This window comes from Terrapene carolina, unplaced genomic scaffold, assembly GCF_002925995.2.
Source record: "Terrapene carolina triunguis isolate 2854851 unplaced genomic scaffold, T_m_triunguis-2.0 Scaffold495, whole genome shotgun sequence".
NCBI classification, from domain to species: Eukaryota; Metazoa; Chordata; order Testudines; family Emydidae; genus Terrapene; species Terrapene triunguis.
The window spans coordinates 2,170,524-2,188,131 of record NW_020664846.1 but is presented as its reverse complement, the minus strand read 5'-3'; the positions used below and the strand labels follow the sequence as shown (position 1 = coordinate 2,188,131).

At 46.8% G+C, this 17,608-nt stretch overlaps 1 protein-coding gene across 1 annotated transcript in view; it reads right to left on the bottom strand.

Annotated features, from left to right (window-relative positions):
• MYO1D (myosin ID) overlaps positions 1-17,608 on the bottom strand; it is a 337,265-nt gene that overhangs the window by 97,619 nt on the left and 222,038 nt on the right. Inside the window, exons 20-21 of the mRNA XM_026658646.2 lie at positions 15,344-15,457; positions 8,492-8,646 (exon numbers count right to left, since the gene is read on the bottom strand). Coding sequence (XP_026514431.1) covers positions 8,492-8,646; positions 15,344-15,457 — 269 coding nt within the window. The remainder of the gene's footprint in view (positions 1-8,491; positions 8,647-15,343; positions 15,458-17,608) is intronic.

Below are 17,608 nucleotides of genomic sequence, written 5' to 3'. Positions count from 1 at the left end.
CGGTTTACTCCAACAGAGGGGTAGGCAGGTGGGTCTTAGAATGGACATGAGCAACACATCTAGAAGAACAGTTACGAAAAATAGGCAATCTTTTTTTTTTCAAGTGCTTGCTCACATCGATTTCAAGTAGGTGACTCCCAAGCCTTACCTAGTAGGTGGGGCTGGAGTTCATGGAATTGCTGACTTTAGCACCGCACTGTCGAATGCTGCATCATCTCGGGCATGCTGGGTAATGGCAGATTGAGAAGTGAAAGTGTGGACTGATGACCATGTCCCCGCCCTGCAGATCTCCTGGATCGGGACCTGGGCCAGGAGTGCCGCCGAGGAGGGCTGCGCTCTTGTAGAATGTGCTGTCAATGCAGGGGCAGGTATCTTTGCCAAATCATAATAAGCCCAGATACAAGACGTGATCCACAATGAAATTCTTTGAGACAACACCAGGAGGCCCTTCAGCCTGTCTGCTACCGCGATCAATAGCTGGTTCGATATATGAAACGGCTTTTTGCATTCGATATAAAAAGCCAAGGCTTGCTGAACGTCCAAAGAGTGGAATCTTTGTTCCCAGCTGTTGGTATGAGGCTTAGGGTAAAAGACTGGGAAGAAAATGTCCTGATTGTCATGAAACAGAGACAACCTTTGGGAGAAAGGCTGGGTGGGGCTTAAACTGCACCTTGTTCTTAAAAAAAACGGTGTAAGGAGGGTCAGAAGTTAGAGCCTTAAGATTGGACACCCTCCTAGCTGATGTTATTGTGACCAAGAATGCCACCTTCCATGGCAGATAGAGTAATGAGAAAGTCACTCGGGGCTTGAAGGGGGGCCCCATTAGTTTTGAAAGAACCAGATTAAGGTCCCAAGCTGGGATCGGCTGCCTAACTTGTGGGTATAATTTGTCAAGTCCTTCAAGAAACTGACCAACCATCAGGTTAGCAAAGACCGATCAGCCAGCCACTCCCGGGTGGAAGGCTGAAATGGCGGCCAGGTGAACCCTTATCGATGAGACCAACAGGCTCTGCTGCTTTAAGTGTAGCAGATAGTCTAAGATGAGTGGTATTGATGACGGCATCGGAGAGGTACAGCTCTGCGAACACCAGATCGAGAATCTCTGCCACTTGGCCAGGTAGGTGGCCCTGGTGGAAGGTTTCCTACAGTCAAGGAGAACCTCCCTAACAGGTTCAGAACAAGTTAGCTCTACCAGGTTTAACCATGAAGCTTCCAAGCTGTGAGGTGGAGAGACTCGAGGTCGGGAGGCTGGAGTCGGCCATGATCTTGAGTGATCAGGTCCGGAAGCAAGGGCAATGTGACTGGGTTCTCCACCAATAGCTCCAGGAGCATGGTGTAACAGTGCTGGCAAGGCCAGGCTGGCGCTATCAGTATGACTGCGGCCCCCTCCCTACGGCTCTTGAGCAGAACCTTGTGGACAATCAGGATAGGTGGAAATGCGTAAAACAGGTGGTCCTTCCAGGGGAGGAGGAACACGTCCGCAAGCGAGCCCAGACTGTGATTCAGGAAGGAACAGAACTGTAGGCACTTCCTGTTGCTTTTTGTGGCAAACAAGTTGATCTGGGGAACTTCCCGGCGTTGGAAAATGGTGTTCACCACGTCTGGGCGAATGGACCACTCGTGGTTGTGGAAGGACCTACTGAGATGGTCCGCCATATCGTTTTGAGAACCCGGGAGGTAGGATGCCTCTAGGTGTATTGCGGGGGCTATGTAGAAGTCCCAGAGCTTGAGGGTTTCCTGACATAGGGGAGAGGAGTGTGCTCCACCCTGGCGGTTTATATCAAACATTGCAGTCATATTGTCAGTCATCACTGACACACATCTCCCTTCCAAGTGGGCTTGGAAGGTCTGGCATGCCAGAATAACCATCCTAAGCTCTCTGATGTTGATGTGAAGCAAGAGCTCATCTTGAGACTAGAGGCTTTGGGTCCTGAGTTCTCCCAGATGTGTTCTGCACCCCATCGCTGACGCGTCAGTGACCAGGGACAGCAAGGGATGCGGTTTGGCAAAAGGGACCCCTGTGCATACCGCTTGTGGATCGAGCCACCATTGGAGAGATTCGAGAACTTGCGGTGGGAATGTGACTACCTTGGTCAGACTGTCGCAGCCTGGTCGATATGCCAATGTCAGCCAGGCCTGGCCAAGTCTGAGCCTCAGACTTGCGTGTTATACTACATACGTACAAGATACCATATGTCCAAGGAGCTTCAAGAAATTCCTTGCTGTAGTGGTGGGTTATTGCCTGAAGCCTTCTATGATGTCGTGAATTGTCTGAAAACGAGACTCTGGCAGGAAAGCTTTGACTTGACCCGAATCTAACACTGCCCCTATAAATGCTATTCTCTAGTGGGGGATAGAGTTGACTTTTGTACATTCAGCAGGAGACCCAGCCTGTCAAAGGTAGACCTTATCATGCTGACGTGCTGTTCCATTTGTGCCTTGGAGCACCCCTTGACCAACTAGTTGTCGAGGTACGGGAATACCTGCACATGCCTTTTTCTCAGGAAGGCGGCTACGACTGCCATGCACTTGGTGAAAACTCAAGGGGCTGTTGACAGGCCGAAGGGGAGGACTGGTAATAGCTGCAGTTCACTACGAATCTGAGAAAGCATCTGTGGGATGGGACCATCGATATGTGGAAGTACGCATCCTTCAGGTCCAGGGCAGCATACTAGTCCCCCAGATCCTGGGGGTGGGGGATGATGGCAGCCAACGAGACCGTGCGGAACTTCAGCTTCTTCATGAATCTGTTGAGGCCTTGCGGGTTGAGAATGGGTCTGAGACCCACTGTGGCTTTGGGGATTAGGAAATATCGGGAGTAAAAATCCTTCCCCCACAGCTCCCGAGGAACCTCCCTCCATCACTCCCACGACCAGGAGTGTTTGAACCGCCTGCATGAGGAGTTGCTCATGAGAAGGGTCCCTGAAGAAGGACAAGGAAGGAGCGTTGGAGGGAGAGGAGGAGCAGAACTGGAGAGAATGTCCCATGTCTATCATGCAGAGAACCCAGCGGTCTGAGGTTATTTGATCACCTTTGATTTGACCACCTTCTCGGCCTGTAGCCCCCTGTTATGAGCCAACCTGCGCAACAGCTCCTGATGCGCTTTATCATCAATGGGGGGCGGCCCAGAGGAAGAAGACCCCACCACCGCCTCATCAGGCAACTATGACGAAGATGCCCGAGGCGGTACCAGGCCCTCCTGTCCCTCCGGCTCCTGGAATCATCCTGTCCAGTGCCTTGCTGGTAGTGGCCTTGATGCCAACCATGGTGCCAGGACCCGGACAGGACTCTGGGCTGCGGTGCGAAGCTGTCTCGGTGCCTCGTGGTGGGAGATGGACCTGGGGCGGTGGAGGGGCATGCCTTTCTGAAATTACTAACTGGGAGCCCCTGGAATAAGTGCCCTGGGCCTGACGGTATGCCCATGGGGTCCAGAATGGCCATTGCTTGGGCCCTTGCCACTGCATCATCAAGGGGCCTTGACCTGCCTCCTATCTCTAGTGGTGCCACTCTGATGGGTGCTGGCTGTGCCTGGAGTAGTAGGACTCTGCCTCTGAGTCCGATTACTGGGACTCCGAGCACGGAGACCACATCGGTGCCGAGTGGTATGGTGCTGGGGGGATGGTGCTGCAGAGATGGTGAGCGGTGCCGCATTATTGCGGGCTTGCCTCTGGCCTGTGTCATGCCTTGCGGTGCCGGAGGCATATCTCGCCTGACAGGGGACTGTGGTGCTGTTATGGCAATCACGTCCCTGGCCACTTCGAATGTGTCTGTGGTGAAAAGGAGCTCCAACTCCTCCATCTGCCACTCTCTAGCAGGAGAATCCAACGGCGCCAGACTCAATGGATCCCTCTGCAGGCCTGAAGTCGACAGTGCAAGGCACTGGGTGCTCCTGCACGGGATGCATACCACTAGCGCTGTCAGTCCCTGCAGCTCCCATCGTGGGCGAGTGCCTCTTGTGGGGCACTGGTTAGTGTGAGCGGTGCCGTGTGGCCGCAGCAGGTTTCAGCACCGGGAAGTGACAGTGTCGAGAGTCTCTATATGTAGAGTCGTTCCTCGGTGCCGTAGCTTCTCTGATGGAGGCTGGCGGGCTCCGCGCTGAGGTGCTAGGTGCCATGTCCTGCTGGCCCAGGACCAGTTGGGTACAGAGGGCTGCCTTCATAATAAGGAGTTGTTTGAGCCCGAAGTCCCTTTCCTTCTTTATTCTCAGGTGGAACCCTTTGCAGATCTTACAACGATCTGTTTGATGCGTCTCCCCCAGGCACTTCAGGCAGGAGTCGTGGGGGTCGCCCTTTGGCATGGGCTTGTGGCAGGTTCCACACGGTTTAAAGTCTTGCGATCGAGGCATGCCCTGGACCCCAAGAGGGGAAGGAACTGGGGGGGACACCCCCAACCCTAGCGAACTACTAACTACTACAACTAACACTAACTATTTAACTATTTACAGGTTGACAAAACCAGAGATCACTAGGGGAAATGCTTGCCGAAGCAAGAGAGACACTCAGCTCCAATGACTGGTGGTAAGAACGAACTGAAGAGGCAGTGGGTCAGCAGGACCCTATATACGGCGCCATGAAGGCACGACTCCAGGAGGCACCTGAGCTGACCTGACAGGTACTGCTAGGGGAAAAACCTTCCAGCGACTGTGCATGCAATGCGCGCACATCTACTTGGAATTGACATGAGCAAGCACTCAAAGAGCCACCTCATATACCTGATATATTTGTAGAGGCTATAAAGGTACAGGATGGGTCTCGCCCCTCCCTTGGATTTGGACATCAGGAAGTAACGGGAGTAGAAGCTGTGACCCCAGTGTTGTGTCAGGGACTTCTCCACTGCTCCCAAAAGCGAGCTGACCTGCTCAAGGAGCAGTATCTCATTCATGGGGTCCCTAAAGATGGACAGAGGGGGTGGGTGGGGAGGAAGCAGGGAGAAGAACTGGATGGCATAACCCGATCTGACAGTGTCTAGGAACCAGTTGTCCGAAATGATTGGGCCCCAAGCATTGTGAAAGCAGACCAGCCTGTCCCAAAAGGGGCGGGGAGATGAGCAGGGAGGAGCAATGACTGGAACAGTTCTGGATCAAGGAGTCAAAATGGGCACTTAGAAGGCAGGGGGGATGGCATGTGGACTGGCCAAACCCTAAGCCTGACTGTGGGATCTATCCCTCTTTCTGGAGTAGTCCTGTTGCTTCAGAAGAAGGAAAGGTTGAGCCCCTCTGCGCCACCAGCATGTACAACCCCAAGGAACTCAGGGTAGCCATGGAGTCCTTGAAGGAGTGCAGACTGTCATCAGTCTTCTCCAAACACAGGGGTTGGCCACTAAAAGGCAAGTCCTCAATGGCTTGGTGGAAATTGGGTGCAATACCTGAGTTCTGCAGCCAGGAAGTCCTTCTCCTGGTGATCACAGAAGCAATCACCCTGGTCAAGGTGTCCGTGATGTTGAGTGCAGACTGCAAGGACGTCTTAGCCACCACGCAGCCTTCCATGACAAACTCCCAACATACCTCCTGTGAGGCCTCGGGCAGCTGGTTCGCGAACTTGGACATAGCTGTCCAGTTAAGAAAATCATATTTGGACAGCCGAGCCTGCTGGCTAGCAATTCAAATTTGTAAGGACAAAGACATGTAAATCTTCCTGCCCATAAAGTCCAATAATTTGGAGCCTCTGTCCTTGGGGGTGGACTTGCATTTGCCCTGCTAGGCCTAATTGTTCATCACAGTCATGACTAGGGAATTTGGGGCTGGATGGGAATAAAACCCCTCAAATCCCTGCACAGGAATGAAATTGTGCTTCTTCATGCATTTAGCTGCTGGCGGTATCAAGGCCGGAGTGCTTCAGAGGGCATTAGCCGGTTTGAGGAGCACGTCGTCAATTGGGAAGGAGACTTTCCCAGGGACAGAAGGCCGCAAAATGTCCACTAATTTGTGGGTGTTCTCTTGCAAGAGCTCCGCTTGAATGCCCAGGGATGTGGCTGCACAGTGCAAAAGGTTAAAAATCTTAAAATCTTCCAATACCAAAGAGGAGAATAAGCTAGGCAGCACTGCATCATCTGGAGATGGGGACGAGGCCCTTAACTGAGTCAAAGATGGATCTTGTTCCAGAAATGGCACACCTGGATGGAGAACTTTGGAGGCTCCACAGAGATAAGGACCACTGGTGCCTGGGCCTGCAGCAGATCTACGGTCACTACTGCAGACCCAGCAAGTGATCCTGCCTTTGAACGAGACGAGGAGGCCATTGATATGGACAGGGCATTGGTGGCCAGTAGGCACCAGGTAAGGGAACTCTATCCCAACCACAAGACGGATGCCAATCTTGGGAACTGTAATGGTCCATTAGCAGTCCTTGGTGCTTACTGTGCAATGGAGAGCGGGAGAATGACAACCCTGACTCGAATGCAGAGAAGCCTCGGGATCCCGGTGACAAGGGCAGAGCAGCGAGTAAGTGGTCTGACTCATCTGTCGCCCCGAATGAGGCAAGCAGCAGCACTGCAGATGGAGTCGGTATGGAGCATGCCAGGGCTGGAAGTGGTGTCAGTCCTGATGTAAACAGAGGTATCAACTGTACTGACATCGAGGGTGATGAAAGCTGCTAAGGAAGCATCTCCCAGAAGTGGTGCCAAAGAGGTTCCCAGTACAAGGTCTTCCGTACCGATCCCGGTACTGGCTCTACCCCCACTACTGGAAGAGAAGCATTGTGCTGCGGTGCCACTAGACAAGGGTTTGGCGGCTCGCTCAATCGGAGGGGCTACAGATGGCGCAGCCCTAGGAAAGTCCTGGACCAATGGTGAGGTTGGGACTAAAAGGCAGAGGAGGTCTGCGGCTGCCTGGTACGCCGACAACATGGATACAGTCAATACCAGCATCTCCCTTGTTGGGACCAGACTTAAATGCCTGGAGGCTGGGACTGGAGTCAACAAGTACAGGATTTCTAACCTCCCTACTCAGTACTGGAGCAGGGTCAGAAGTACCCGTGCTGTCCCACATGCCAGCACCAGCTCTGTGCCAGTCCACACTTTTCCTGAGGGAGGTGGAAGAGTCACCCCAAGACCTGTAGCTGTTTCAATTGGTCTTATACAACCTTTTCCTCTCTGCAGGCCACAAGGAATGGCTCCTCAGTTTCTTTTGAGAGGCGCCTGCTCCAGAACGTGAAGCAGCAGTGCTCCTGGAACACAAGGGTGATCATCAACCTGATGACAGCTTCAGTACCGGATCAGGCAGTATGGCCTGTTGAAGCAGGTGCAGCTTGAAGCAAAGGTCCCGAGCGACGTGAGTTCTTTTCTTGAACGACCTACAGATCATGCAATGCTCCTTGAGGTGGGCCTCGCAGAGACTGATCCCCACATGTGGTATTGCTCTCTATTGGGGATCGCTCCTCCACACGAAGGACAATGTTTAAACCCTGGTGAGGGCATCACTGGGGAAAACAGACTACTAGCTAACACTAACTACCAGCTATATACAATAAAACTAGACTAAGACTATCTGCGAGGTGGTGAGGCTACAACCACTAGCTGTAAGAAGGAACTGAGGCAGGTCGGGGCGGCACTGCCTCATATAGTCAGAGGAGGGGTCACAGCCACAAGCGCTGCCCCTCTATGGGTACTGCTAGGCAAAAATCTCTGGCTCTGGCACTGGGCACGCACACACCTAAGTGGAATACACATCTTCATCTACTTGAATTGCTGCTCATCTATAACATAGGACCCTAAGAACGGCTAAACTGGGTCAGACCAAAGGTCCATCTAGCCCAGTATCCTGTCTTCCGACAGTGGACAATGCCAGGTCCCTCAGAGGGAATAAACAGAACAAGTAATCATCAAGTGATCCATTCCCCGTCACTCATTCCTAGCTTCTGGCAAACGGAGGCCAGGGACACCATCCCTGCCCATCCTGGCTAATAGCCATTGATGGCCCTATCCTCCATGAATTTATCTAGTTCTTTTTTGAATCCTGTTATAGTTCTGGCCTTCACAACATCCTCTGGCAAAGAGTTCCACAGGTTGACTGTCCGTTGTGTGAAGAAATACTACCTTATGTTTTAAATTTGCTATTAATTTCATTGGGTGATCCCTCGTTCTTGTGTTATGAGAAGGAGTAAATAAGAACACTTCCTTATTTACTTTCTTTACACCAGTCATGATTTTATAGACCTCAATCATATCTCCCCTTTGTCATCTCTTTTCCAAGCTGAAAAGTCCCAGTCTTATTAATCTCTCCTCAGACGGAAGTCGTTCCATACCCCCTAATCATTTTTGTTGCCCTTTTCTGAACCTTTTCCAATTCCAATATATCTTTTTTGAGATGGGGCGACCACATCTACACACAGTATTCAAGATGTGGGCGTACCATGGATTTATACAGAGGCAATATCATATTTGAATGAATGCAGTATAATGAGTCAGCACTGATAGAAAGCAAGTTCATCAAACAACTTTAAGGGACGTCACAGATCTGATGAGCTGGACTCTGAATTTTCACAGAAATACTGACCTCTTGAAGTGGTTTGCCAGGACTCCAACCAGCTCTCCAATTCTGCTTTCATTAGTTGGCTGTCTGTTGAAGAGGCAGACAATGAGGTCTTTGTTATCCTTTGTGTGGAAGACCACAAGCTGGTCCTTTCCATTGGAGACACTCAATCCCGTCAACTGCAGAGAGAAAGCACAGAATAGTCTTATGGCATATATCTTAGTAACAATCCTCCACTACCAGAGGAATGGACTAAATCTAATATATCTTTTCCATCTTTAATTTTGATCATCTACTTCAGTATGCTATCCCATCTTTTCAGTTTTTAGCTCTGAAAGGATCACAGAACTAAATTTTTCTATTAGAAACTTTAGTATGCATGGCTTTTTCAATGCTCCCCCTGAAAGACCAGAAAAACTCAAGGGAAGGAAGGGAAGATTGAAACTACACAATATCCTGGAAGCCAGTAGGCGAAACAAAGGACAAGAATAGATTCCCGAGACCTTGCTCAGTCTGGCCCAACTCTCTGTGGGATTACTAGTAGTATTTATTATTTGTATGATCATAGCACCTAGGAGCCCAGGTCACTGACCAGGACTCCATTCTGCTAGGTGCTGTGCCCCCCTCGGAGAATGGAGGAGCCTGTTTCCAATTGTTTGGCGTGCCTACTGTGACGGGTTGGATCACAAAAACCCCCTTGGGAGCTGCCACCTGATGTACCAAGACTACCCCTGCTTCTGTTTTCCCTACCAGCTCAGGACTCCAGCACCCCGTCTTGCTGAGCCAGACACTCCCGTCTGCTCCAACACAGACCCAGGGTCTGAATCACTTGTCCCAAAGCTGCAAGTTTACCTGAAAACAGCTCACAGAAGTGTGCTTGTCTTTAGCACTCAGATGCCCAACTCCCAATGGGGTCTAAACCCAAATAAATCCGTTTTACCCTGCATAAAGCTTATGCAGGGCAAACTCATAAATTGTTCGCCCTCTATAACACTGATAGAGAGATATGCACAGTTGTTTGCTCCCCCAGGTATTAATACATACTCTGAGTAAATTACTAAATAAAAAGTGATTTTATTAAATACAGAAAATAGAATTTAAGTGGTTCCAAGTAGTAACAGACAGAACAAAGTAAGTCACCAAGCAAAATAAAATAAAATGCGCAAATCTATGTCTAATCAAGCTAAATACAGATAATCTCACCCTCAGAGATGCTTCAGTAAGTTTTTTTCAGACTGGACACCTTCCAGGCCTGGGCACAATTCTTTCCCCTGGTACAGCTCTTGTTCCAGCTCAGGTGATAGCTAGGGGATTCTTTATGATGGCTCCTCTCTCCCTTTGTTCTCTTCCACCCCTTTATATATCTTTTGCATAAGGCGGGAACCCTTTGTCCCTCTGGGTTTCCACTCCCCCTCACTGGAAAAGCACCAGGTTAAAGATGGATTTCAGTTCAGGTGACATGTCACTGCAAGACTTCATTGCCCACTTGCCAGCACACACACATACAGGAAGACTAACAGGTAAACACAGCCATCTGCAGACAATGGTCCTGGTTAATGGGAGTCATCAAGATTCCAAACCATCATTAATGGCCCACACTTTACATAATTACAATAGGCCCTCAGAGTTATGTTTTATATTTCTAGTTTTAGATACAAAAGTGGTACATTTCTACAAATAGGATGATCACACTCAGTAGATTATGAGCTTTGTAATGATACCTTACAAGAGACCTTTTGCAAGAAGCATATCCCAATTGCATTATATTCACTTATTATCAAATCTTTATAAAACTATCCCAGTTACATTATATTCACTTATTATCATGTTTTTATAAAACCATATAGGCTGCACAACGTCACACCTACCACCAAGTATCTTTGGAGGGATACCATTATGCCAGGTGGCAGTAGGCCCACAACCCTGCTTTTCCTTTCCAAAGGAAGCCAGCAGCAGAATGGTAGCACAGCTGAGAGCACATTTTTTTCTCTCGAGCTAACAATCTAATGTAGCCCTTTGTATTTAACAATGTGCAAATAATATACAAGATATAAGGAAATAGGAAAATCAAGAGACCCCCGGGAAAAAAAGCAAACAGTAAACTCCACAAAGATCAGATACAGCAGACATTCTTCTCTGGAAATTTAGCTTCTGCAAGCCTCATCAGGGACTGCAGGGCTCCTCTCCAGGAATGTCTGGAGACACCAGGAACATGCCCATCCTCTAAAAATGAGGTGGAAGAGCCTGATAAGCATAATACTGATGGAACCTGAAAGTCTTGAGGCATTCTTTCCTAAAAGAATTTCCTTCTACAAACTCCCATCTCCTGTGATCAAATATTCATGCTCATCCAGTCAGAGACTATTCTGTACCCTGAGAAGCCTGCCTGATTTTCAGAGCTGGTCAGGATGCATCATGCTTTAAGTTTAACAATCCCAATACTTTTTCACAAACTGGTATTTCTAAGAATCGGCCTACAAGGCCAGTCAAAGGCTTAACACTAATGTGGCATCCCCTAAAAATATATGTAATGAACACCACAGTAGCCGCTACCAAATTTTGGACAGATCTCTGGCACAAAAGAGGCCTAGACTATTCACCCTCTTCAGAGGTGCCTATGCTGTACTGATCTGAGAGCACCTCATTGTTTCTGGACTAAGCTTTCAGACAAACTATACAGACTCATTTTAATATGCCAAATACCCAGCAGTGATCTCCTGCACGCAATAGGATTTTACTCTCCACTACCCACAATACTTAAAAAGATTATCAAACAATTTTTAAACGTTACACTTTATGCATGGAAATTGTCAGCTGCCTGAGTGTACAGTGTCCCTTAAAATTAATTTGCATGTTTAAATATCATGCCAGTGATCACAATAGAGCCCCATGGGTTAGTGCTATCTGGGCTTTAAGTGTGCAGCTAATGGGGGGAGAAAGAATGAATTGAAATCAATGAATTTCAAAAGCCTGTTTAAAAATTAATAATTAACTGAGCTGCTTTAGGAGGCCAACAGCCCTTGAACAAAGAATTATCTTGTTTTTCTATTTCAGGCTTAAAAAATTAACACCAAATCTTGAACATAGCACATAAAAAGGAAAGAAAATTGTCTCACTAAGTACAAAGAATGGTAATCATTCAGTTTTCCTGGATGTTAGTTGTGAAGGTCAGAAAAAACTCAAAACTCTGAACATCTGTCCTTTTTAAAAATCATAAATATATGTATATACTGTGAAAGGTAGCCAAAATAGAGATTCCTTCCAATGCTTTGTCAATCACCTTTAAACTGCCCTCTGCCATCTTGAAAAATCAGTTTCCCCCCTTTGTAGGGGAGACTAAAATGAATGCTGCATTAAAACTATTACCAGCATACTCACTTTATAGCAGAATCTCAAAATAGAAACACTTTAATGTATACAAGGCTGTAATAGACTGGGAGTAAGGAAGACACGTCTGAAACAAAAATACCAAAATCCTTTGAATTTTCCCTTTTTCCAGAGATCTTTAAGGGTTTTTTTCTGCCTAGATTTTATAAAAAAATTCAAGACGTGTGTTTCTAATAATATATAAGTAAGTTTCCGGAGTAATTAATGCCAGATTCCTCAATGTCTAGCATATTCAAACAAATATGGTTTGTAATTCCATACACAAAATCAAAGACTCCTTTTTGAAGAGACAAGGAGACCATACAAAATCCAGGATCTGAATTGCATTAATCAGTCATTCATTAAGGGACAGTCTTTGCTATTACATATGAGCAATAAGCAGTTAAAGAAAATGGGAAACTACAGGATGGCTTCTTGAGCTAAAAACAAGTTCACGGGTAGCACCAGACATCAGCTGACTGTCTCCAATGAGATTTCCATGGAAACACCATCCCTAAGGATGTTGCCATGTTGATAGGGTGCTTTAGAAATGTTGATAGTGAGTATTGCTGGCAGGCAGATGAATTTCAGCTGGGTTCACCCTTGTACACATTAGAAGGGCAATCCATCTTCCAGATGAACATATATCTTTCTAGCAAGGAACATCTAATAGAGCAAGCACAGAGGCTGGTGGTAATTATCATCCATTTACTTCTTTAAAACATCCACATCAATCCAAAGAACTGTGTTTTTTCAACAAAGAAAAACACCTGTATCATTAAGTGGCTACTTATGCCACCTCCCTCATCAAAATATACACTAATATAAAAAACAGTCCTATTATTGAAGAAACCATATGTGCTGAAAAATGAGAATTATACTAGGCAGCTCAAATGGTAAGGGACAAACTGCAAACATTCAAACCACTAGAAAAGGTATGAAACAAATCTATAAATAGAAAGAAATGATGGATGAGCTTGAGCAAAAATCACAGGCCTGGGTTTAATTCAGGGAGCCCTGTAAACCAGAAAAATAAAACATTTCACATATTGTGTCTAAATCATCTCAACTCTGCATTCTCTTCTCCTCGCTGCCCATTCCTGCAGGATGCCACTAGCTCAACAGTAAATCATAGGACAAGGATTCGGGCAGCATGCCTCAGCACTATGATGCAATTTCTTGGGAATATTAGAAAAGGACCAAAGGGTTATTCCCTGGAATTAAAACATATATGACGAGGGGCTCAGGATTGCAAAGCAGTGATTTACTATTACTGTGTTTGAAGAAGACATGCTCATATAAAGCATTTCCAATACAGCACAGTAACATTCTGAGGTCTCTATGCTTCACAGAACATTTTCATTTTGCCCCATTACCCCTCTTACAAAATACCCCAATGTCTCGTCATAATGATTTAGATTGAGGAGATTGTTCAATACAGGTGTCCTCCCCAGTGGCAGGTCACTGCAGGTTTACTAGAAAAGCTGGTTTCTATCTATTGAATTTCTAAGTATTCAAAAAAGTGCAATACCCAGATGCACCGAAACATTAATTGCTTCAATGCTGGATAAAATGCAAACTAAGCATAGCCTGTGCCCTTACCTAGCACTTCCAGGAAGTCCTCACTCCATTCACGTGAATGGATGTTCTATTTTAAACAAGCATTTTATGTGAAGGACTGCAACAAGCAGCTATTCTCACCCAAAATGTGTTTTCCAGGCAACTTGCACAAGACTGTCCATCTGACTTATCTGTAACCTTCAATTTTTAAAACATTAAGAAGTTTTCCAAGCAAGCCATGCTGTGCTCTGGCTGCTAGCTGTCAGCATCAAGGCACAGAACATTGTTAAAGAATAATATGGTCTCCCTCTGCTAGATGAACGCAGAGACAAAGCTCAGCCTTTAAACCTTTATGGAAGATAAATATTAATGTCAAACACTTCTTTCAAAAGCAAGATGACAGTGGTCATTGATAAATGTGGACTTATTTCAATTACCAATGTAGCAAGTTACTTGTTTTGATCTAACCATTTGGTTTGAGACAATGGGATAGCAAGCTCACAGCTGCTAACTAGAACATAAATCAGAAACCAGATTTTCATTAATTCCGGGATCAGATGAATTTTTATTCCTTCAAACAAAAATAAAAGCCAGCAGCTTGCTTCGAAAGTACAGTTTGCTTTTTAGATACCCTGTATATTTTAATAAGTTGGTTTGGGTTGGCAGGAGTCAGCCATCCAGCAATCAAACCTGCTGACAATTTCATTTTGTACAATTAGGAAGTAATGTGAACAGAACATCAGCCCAGGAAAACGCCCCACAGCTGCTACATAAACTTAGAGGCAAGGCCTGTTTTCAAAGAAGGAGGCACTGATGCCATGACAATGCTCTATTGCAATAGCTATTCTTATTAGAACAAGTGGCTAACACAGGCAGATGTTGGCCCATTAGGCAGTGAGATAGGGTGTGTGTTCATGAGACACTGGTGCACTTCTTGGCTGGTTGAAGAGCAAAGCACGCAGCAGGGCTGGATGGGGAGAAAAGGTAGGGTGACCAGACAGCAAGTGTGAAAAATCGGGACAGGGGGTGGGGGTAATAGGAGCCTATATAAGAAAAAGAACCAAAAATCGGGACTGTCCCTATAAAATCAGGACATCTGGTCACCCTAAGAAAAGGACCAATGCTAGGGATGCGGGAGGGAACTACTAACTATGGCTACATATGCAGCAAATATTATTCATTCCCCACTCCCCATTTTCACTGTCATTTACAATAAAGGAATACCAGATTTATTGATGAAATCCCAGCCGTACATTCAGTGGGACTCTGTAAAGCTGTGACATTCCCAAACTAGCCAAACCAGGCCGTGTAGTTTTGTAGTAAGTACAGCAGATTTAACTCAGGCTGCGAAAATTGAGTAGTAGCAAATCAGCTAAAAGGGACACTGAAGAGCTAAAAGGCCAGCTCTTTCCACCCCTTCTCCACCAGTGATAATCTCCTGCTTTGAAATGTGAGCTAAATCTCTGCTAGCCTGAGGATCAGATAGTCCAATCCAATTCGATATCTGTCTTGGTTTACTATTTAATATACATTTTATCAACGAGCGTTCAAACGTTAAGGGTCAGAGAAACCCACAAAGGCATGGACATTCTGAGTTAGAGCTGCTGTGACTTTCTAACCTCATTTTATGGGACCACGATCCTGCAGTGCACTGTACACAAAAAATAAAACAATTTGAAGAGGAAATGAGTAGTTTGGTTTCTGGCCTTCATATTATGTATTGGAATTAAAAGGAACAACATTATTTAGCAGCATTTAAAAAGTGCTTTACATCTTCAAAGTGCTTTACAAACATTAAACATATAAGTGATGCAAATGTAGGTATTGTCTCAATTTTACAGGAGGGAAAACTGAGTCAATTAAGTGCCTTGTTCAAGATCACAGGGAATGTGTGTGTCAGAGCCTGAGATTAGAACTCTGAAGTCATTGGATTCCAGTCCTCATACTTACATTGTAAAGTGGGATGGTATTCATCACCCTGTACTGCTTCATAGGGTCCATTTTATAAAGGTGTCGATCAGTGATAAAAATTGCTCGGTCCTCCACCTTATTAAAGCGATTTACCTGGAAAAAGGCAAATCCCCACAGATGTTAAGTCACACAAATTACTTCATGTTGCATGAAAGGATCAAAATTCATGGTATCAAGTTCCTACATATGTAAGTGCACCTAACAGAAACAATAGGGAACATTACTGCGTGATCTGAAGAGGTTTAAAATTTGCTTCAACATTTCTATGTCAAACCTGGGATGTGGAGCTATAACATGTAAATATCTTCATCAACTTTAAAGCAACAATGGTGTTTTAGTCTCCAAGGGTATCAGGTAGCTCCATATCCTCAGGTTTCTTATGAACAATAAGCTGGGTAGTATCTGGGAACAATATGAAATGCATTCCATACACTATTGTGATAATTTACAAATTAAATAATGTAATATAATTCAGTGAAAAAAGTCATGTTTTAATGCAGTGATTGTACTCAGTAAATATAAAGCCAATTATAGAGATCCTTGGAATTCAGTAAAGAACCATTAATTCTCCTGCTGAGACTCATCACTATCATATCACTTTTCAACCACACTGGCTGCCAAAAAGAGTCCAACAGGACCTGAAATTAACTGGATACATGTCAAGGCACTAGAGCAGCGATGGGCAAACTTTTTGGCCCGAGGGCCACATCGGGGTGCAAAACTGTATGGAGGCCAAGTAGGGAAGGTTGTGCCTCCCCAAACACCCTGGCCCCCTCCCACTTCCCGCCCCTTGACTGCCCCCCTCAGAACTCCCAACCCATCCAACACCCCCTACTCCTTGTCCTCTGACCCCCCCCTCCCGGGACCCCCCTCCCCCGGGACCCTACCTCCTGTCCAACCCCCCCTGCCCCTTGTCCCCTGGCTGCCCCCCCAACCCCAATCCACACCCCTGCCCCCTGACAGGCCCCCCGGAACTCCCACACCCGATCCAACCCCCCCGCTCCCTGTCCCCGACCGCCCCCCACAGAACCTCCACCCCATCCAACCACCCCCTGCTCCCTGTCCCCTGACTGCCCCCCGGGACTCCCTGCCCCTTAGCGAACCCCTCCCCCCGCCCCCTTACCACGCCACTCAGAGCAGCAGGAGCTTGTAGCCCTGCCGCCCCGACAGAGCCAGCCACACTACCTACGCAGCAGCATCACTGCTGGGGGGGGGGGGGGGGGGGAGGGGCCAGGGGCTAGCCTCCCCAGCCAGGAGCTCAAGGGCCGGGCAAGGACAGTCCCACGGGCGGGAGGGATGTGGCCCACGGGCCGTAGTTTGCCCACCTCTGCACTAGAGGGACAATCCTTAGAAATGCACAGGTGGTTCATTCATTTTAAGCTAAACTCATCACAATTCTATCCTAGTAGATTGTCTGTATGACTGAACACTCAGAATAAGGGGATCCCGCTGGAAGCTGATCTTAATGCATGGTATATTGAAGGATGGCTTGAGAACAATGATAAAAAGCATTTTTCTGAAGTGGCTACATTAAGTTTCCCTTGTGCTGATCATTGCTGAACCTTACTTCACCTCCCAGTCGCTTACTATACTGAATTTCTCACCACATCAAATTTGATGGAATTAAGAGGGACCACTCCTCTGACTGAAACAGTCTTCCCAATCTAGTAGTGTCTGCACCTTGGATTATTGTCCAGTACAGAACAGCAGTTTAAGTGACCATAAGATGGTCGAGTTCAGGATCCTGACACAAGGAAGAAAGGAGAGCAGCAGAATACGGACCCTGGACTTCAGAAAAGCAGACTTTGACTCCCTCAGGGAACTGATGGGCAGGATCCCCTGGGAGAATAACATGAGGGGGAAAGGAGTCCAGGAGAGCTGGCTGTATTTTAAAGAATCCTTATTGAGGTTGCAGGAAAAAATCATCCCGATGTGTAGAAAGAACAGTAAATATGGCAGGCGACCAGCTTGGGTTAACAGTGAAATCCTTGCTGATCTTAAACGCAAAAAAGAAGCTTACAAGAAGTGGAAGATTGGACAAATGACCAGGGAGGAATATAAAAATATTGCTCAGGCATGCAGGAGTGAAATCAGGAAGGCCAAATCACACTTGGAGTTGCAGCTAGCAAGAGATATTAAGAGTAACAAGAAGGGTTTCTTCAGGTATGTTAGCAACAAGAAGAAAGTCAAGGAAAGTGTGGGCCCCTTACTGAATGAGGGAGGCAACCTAGTGACAGAGGATGT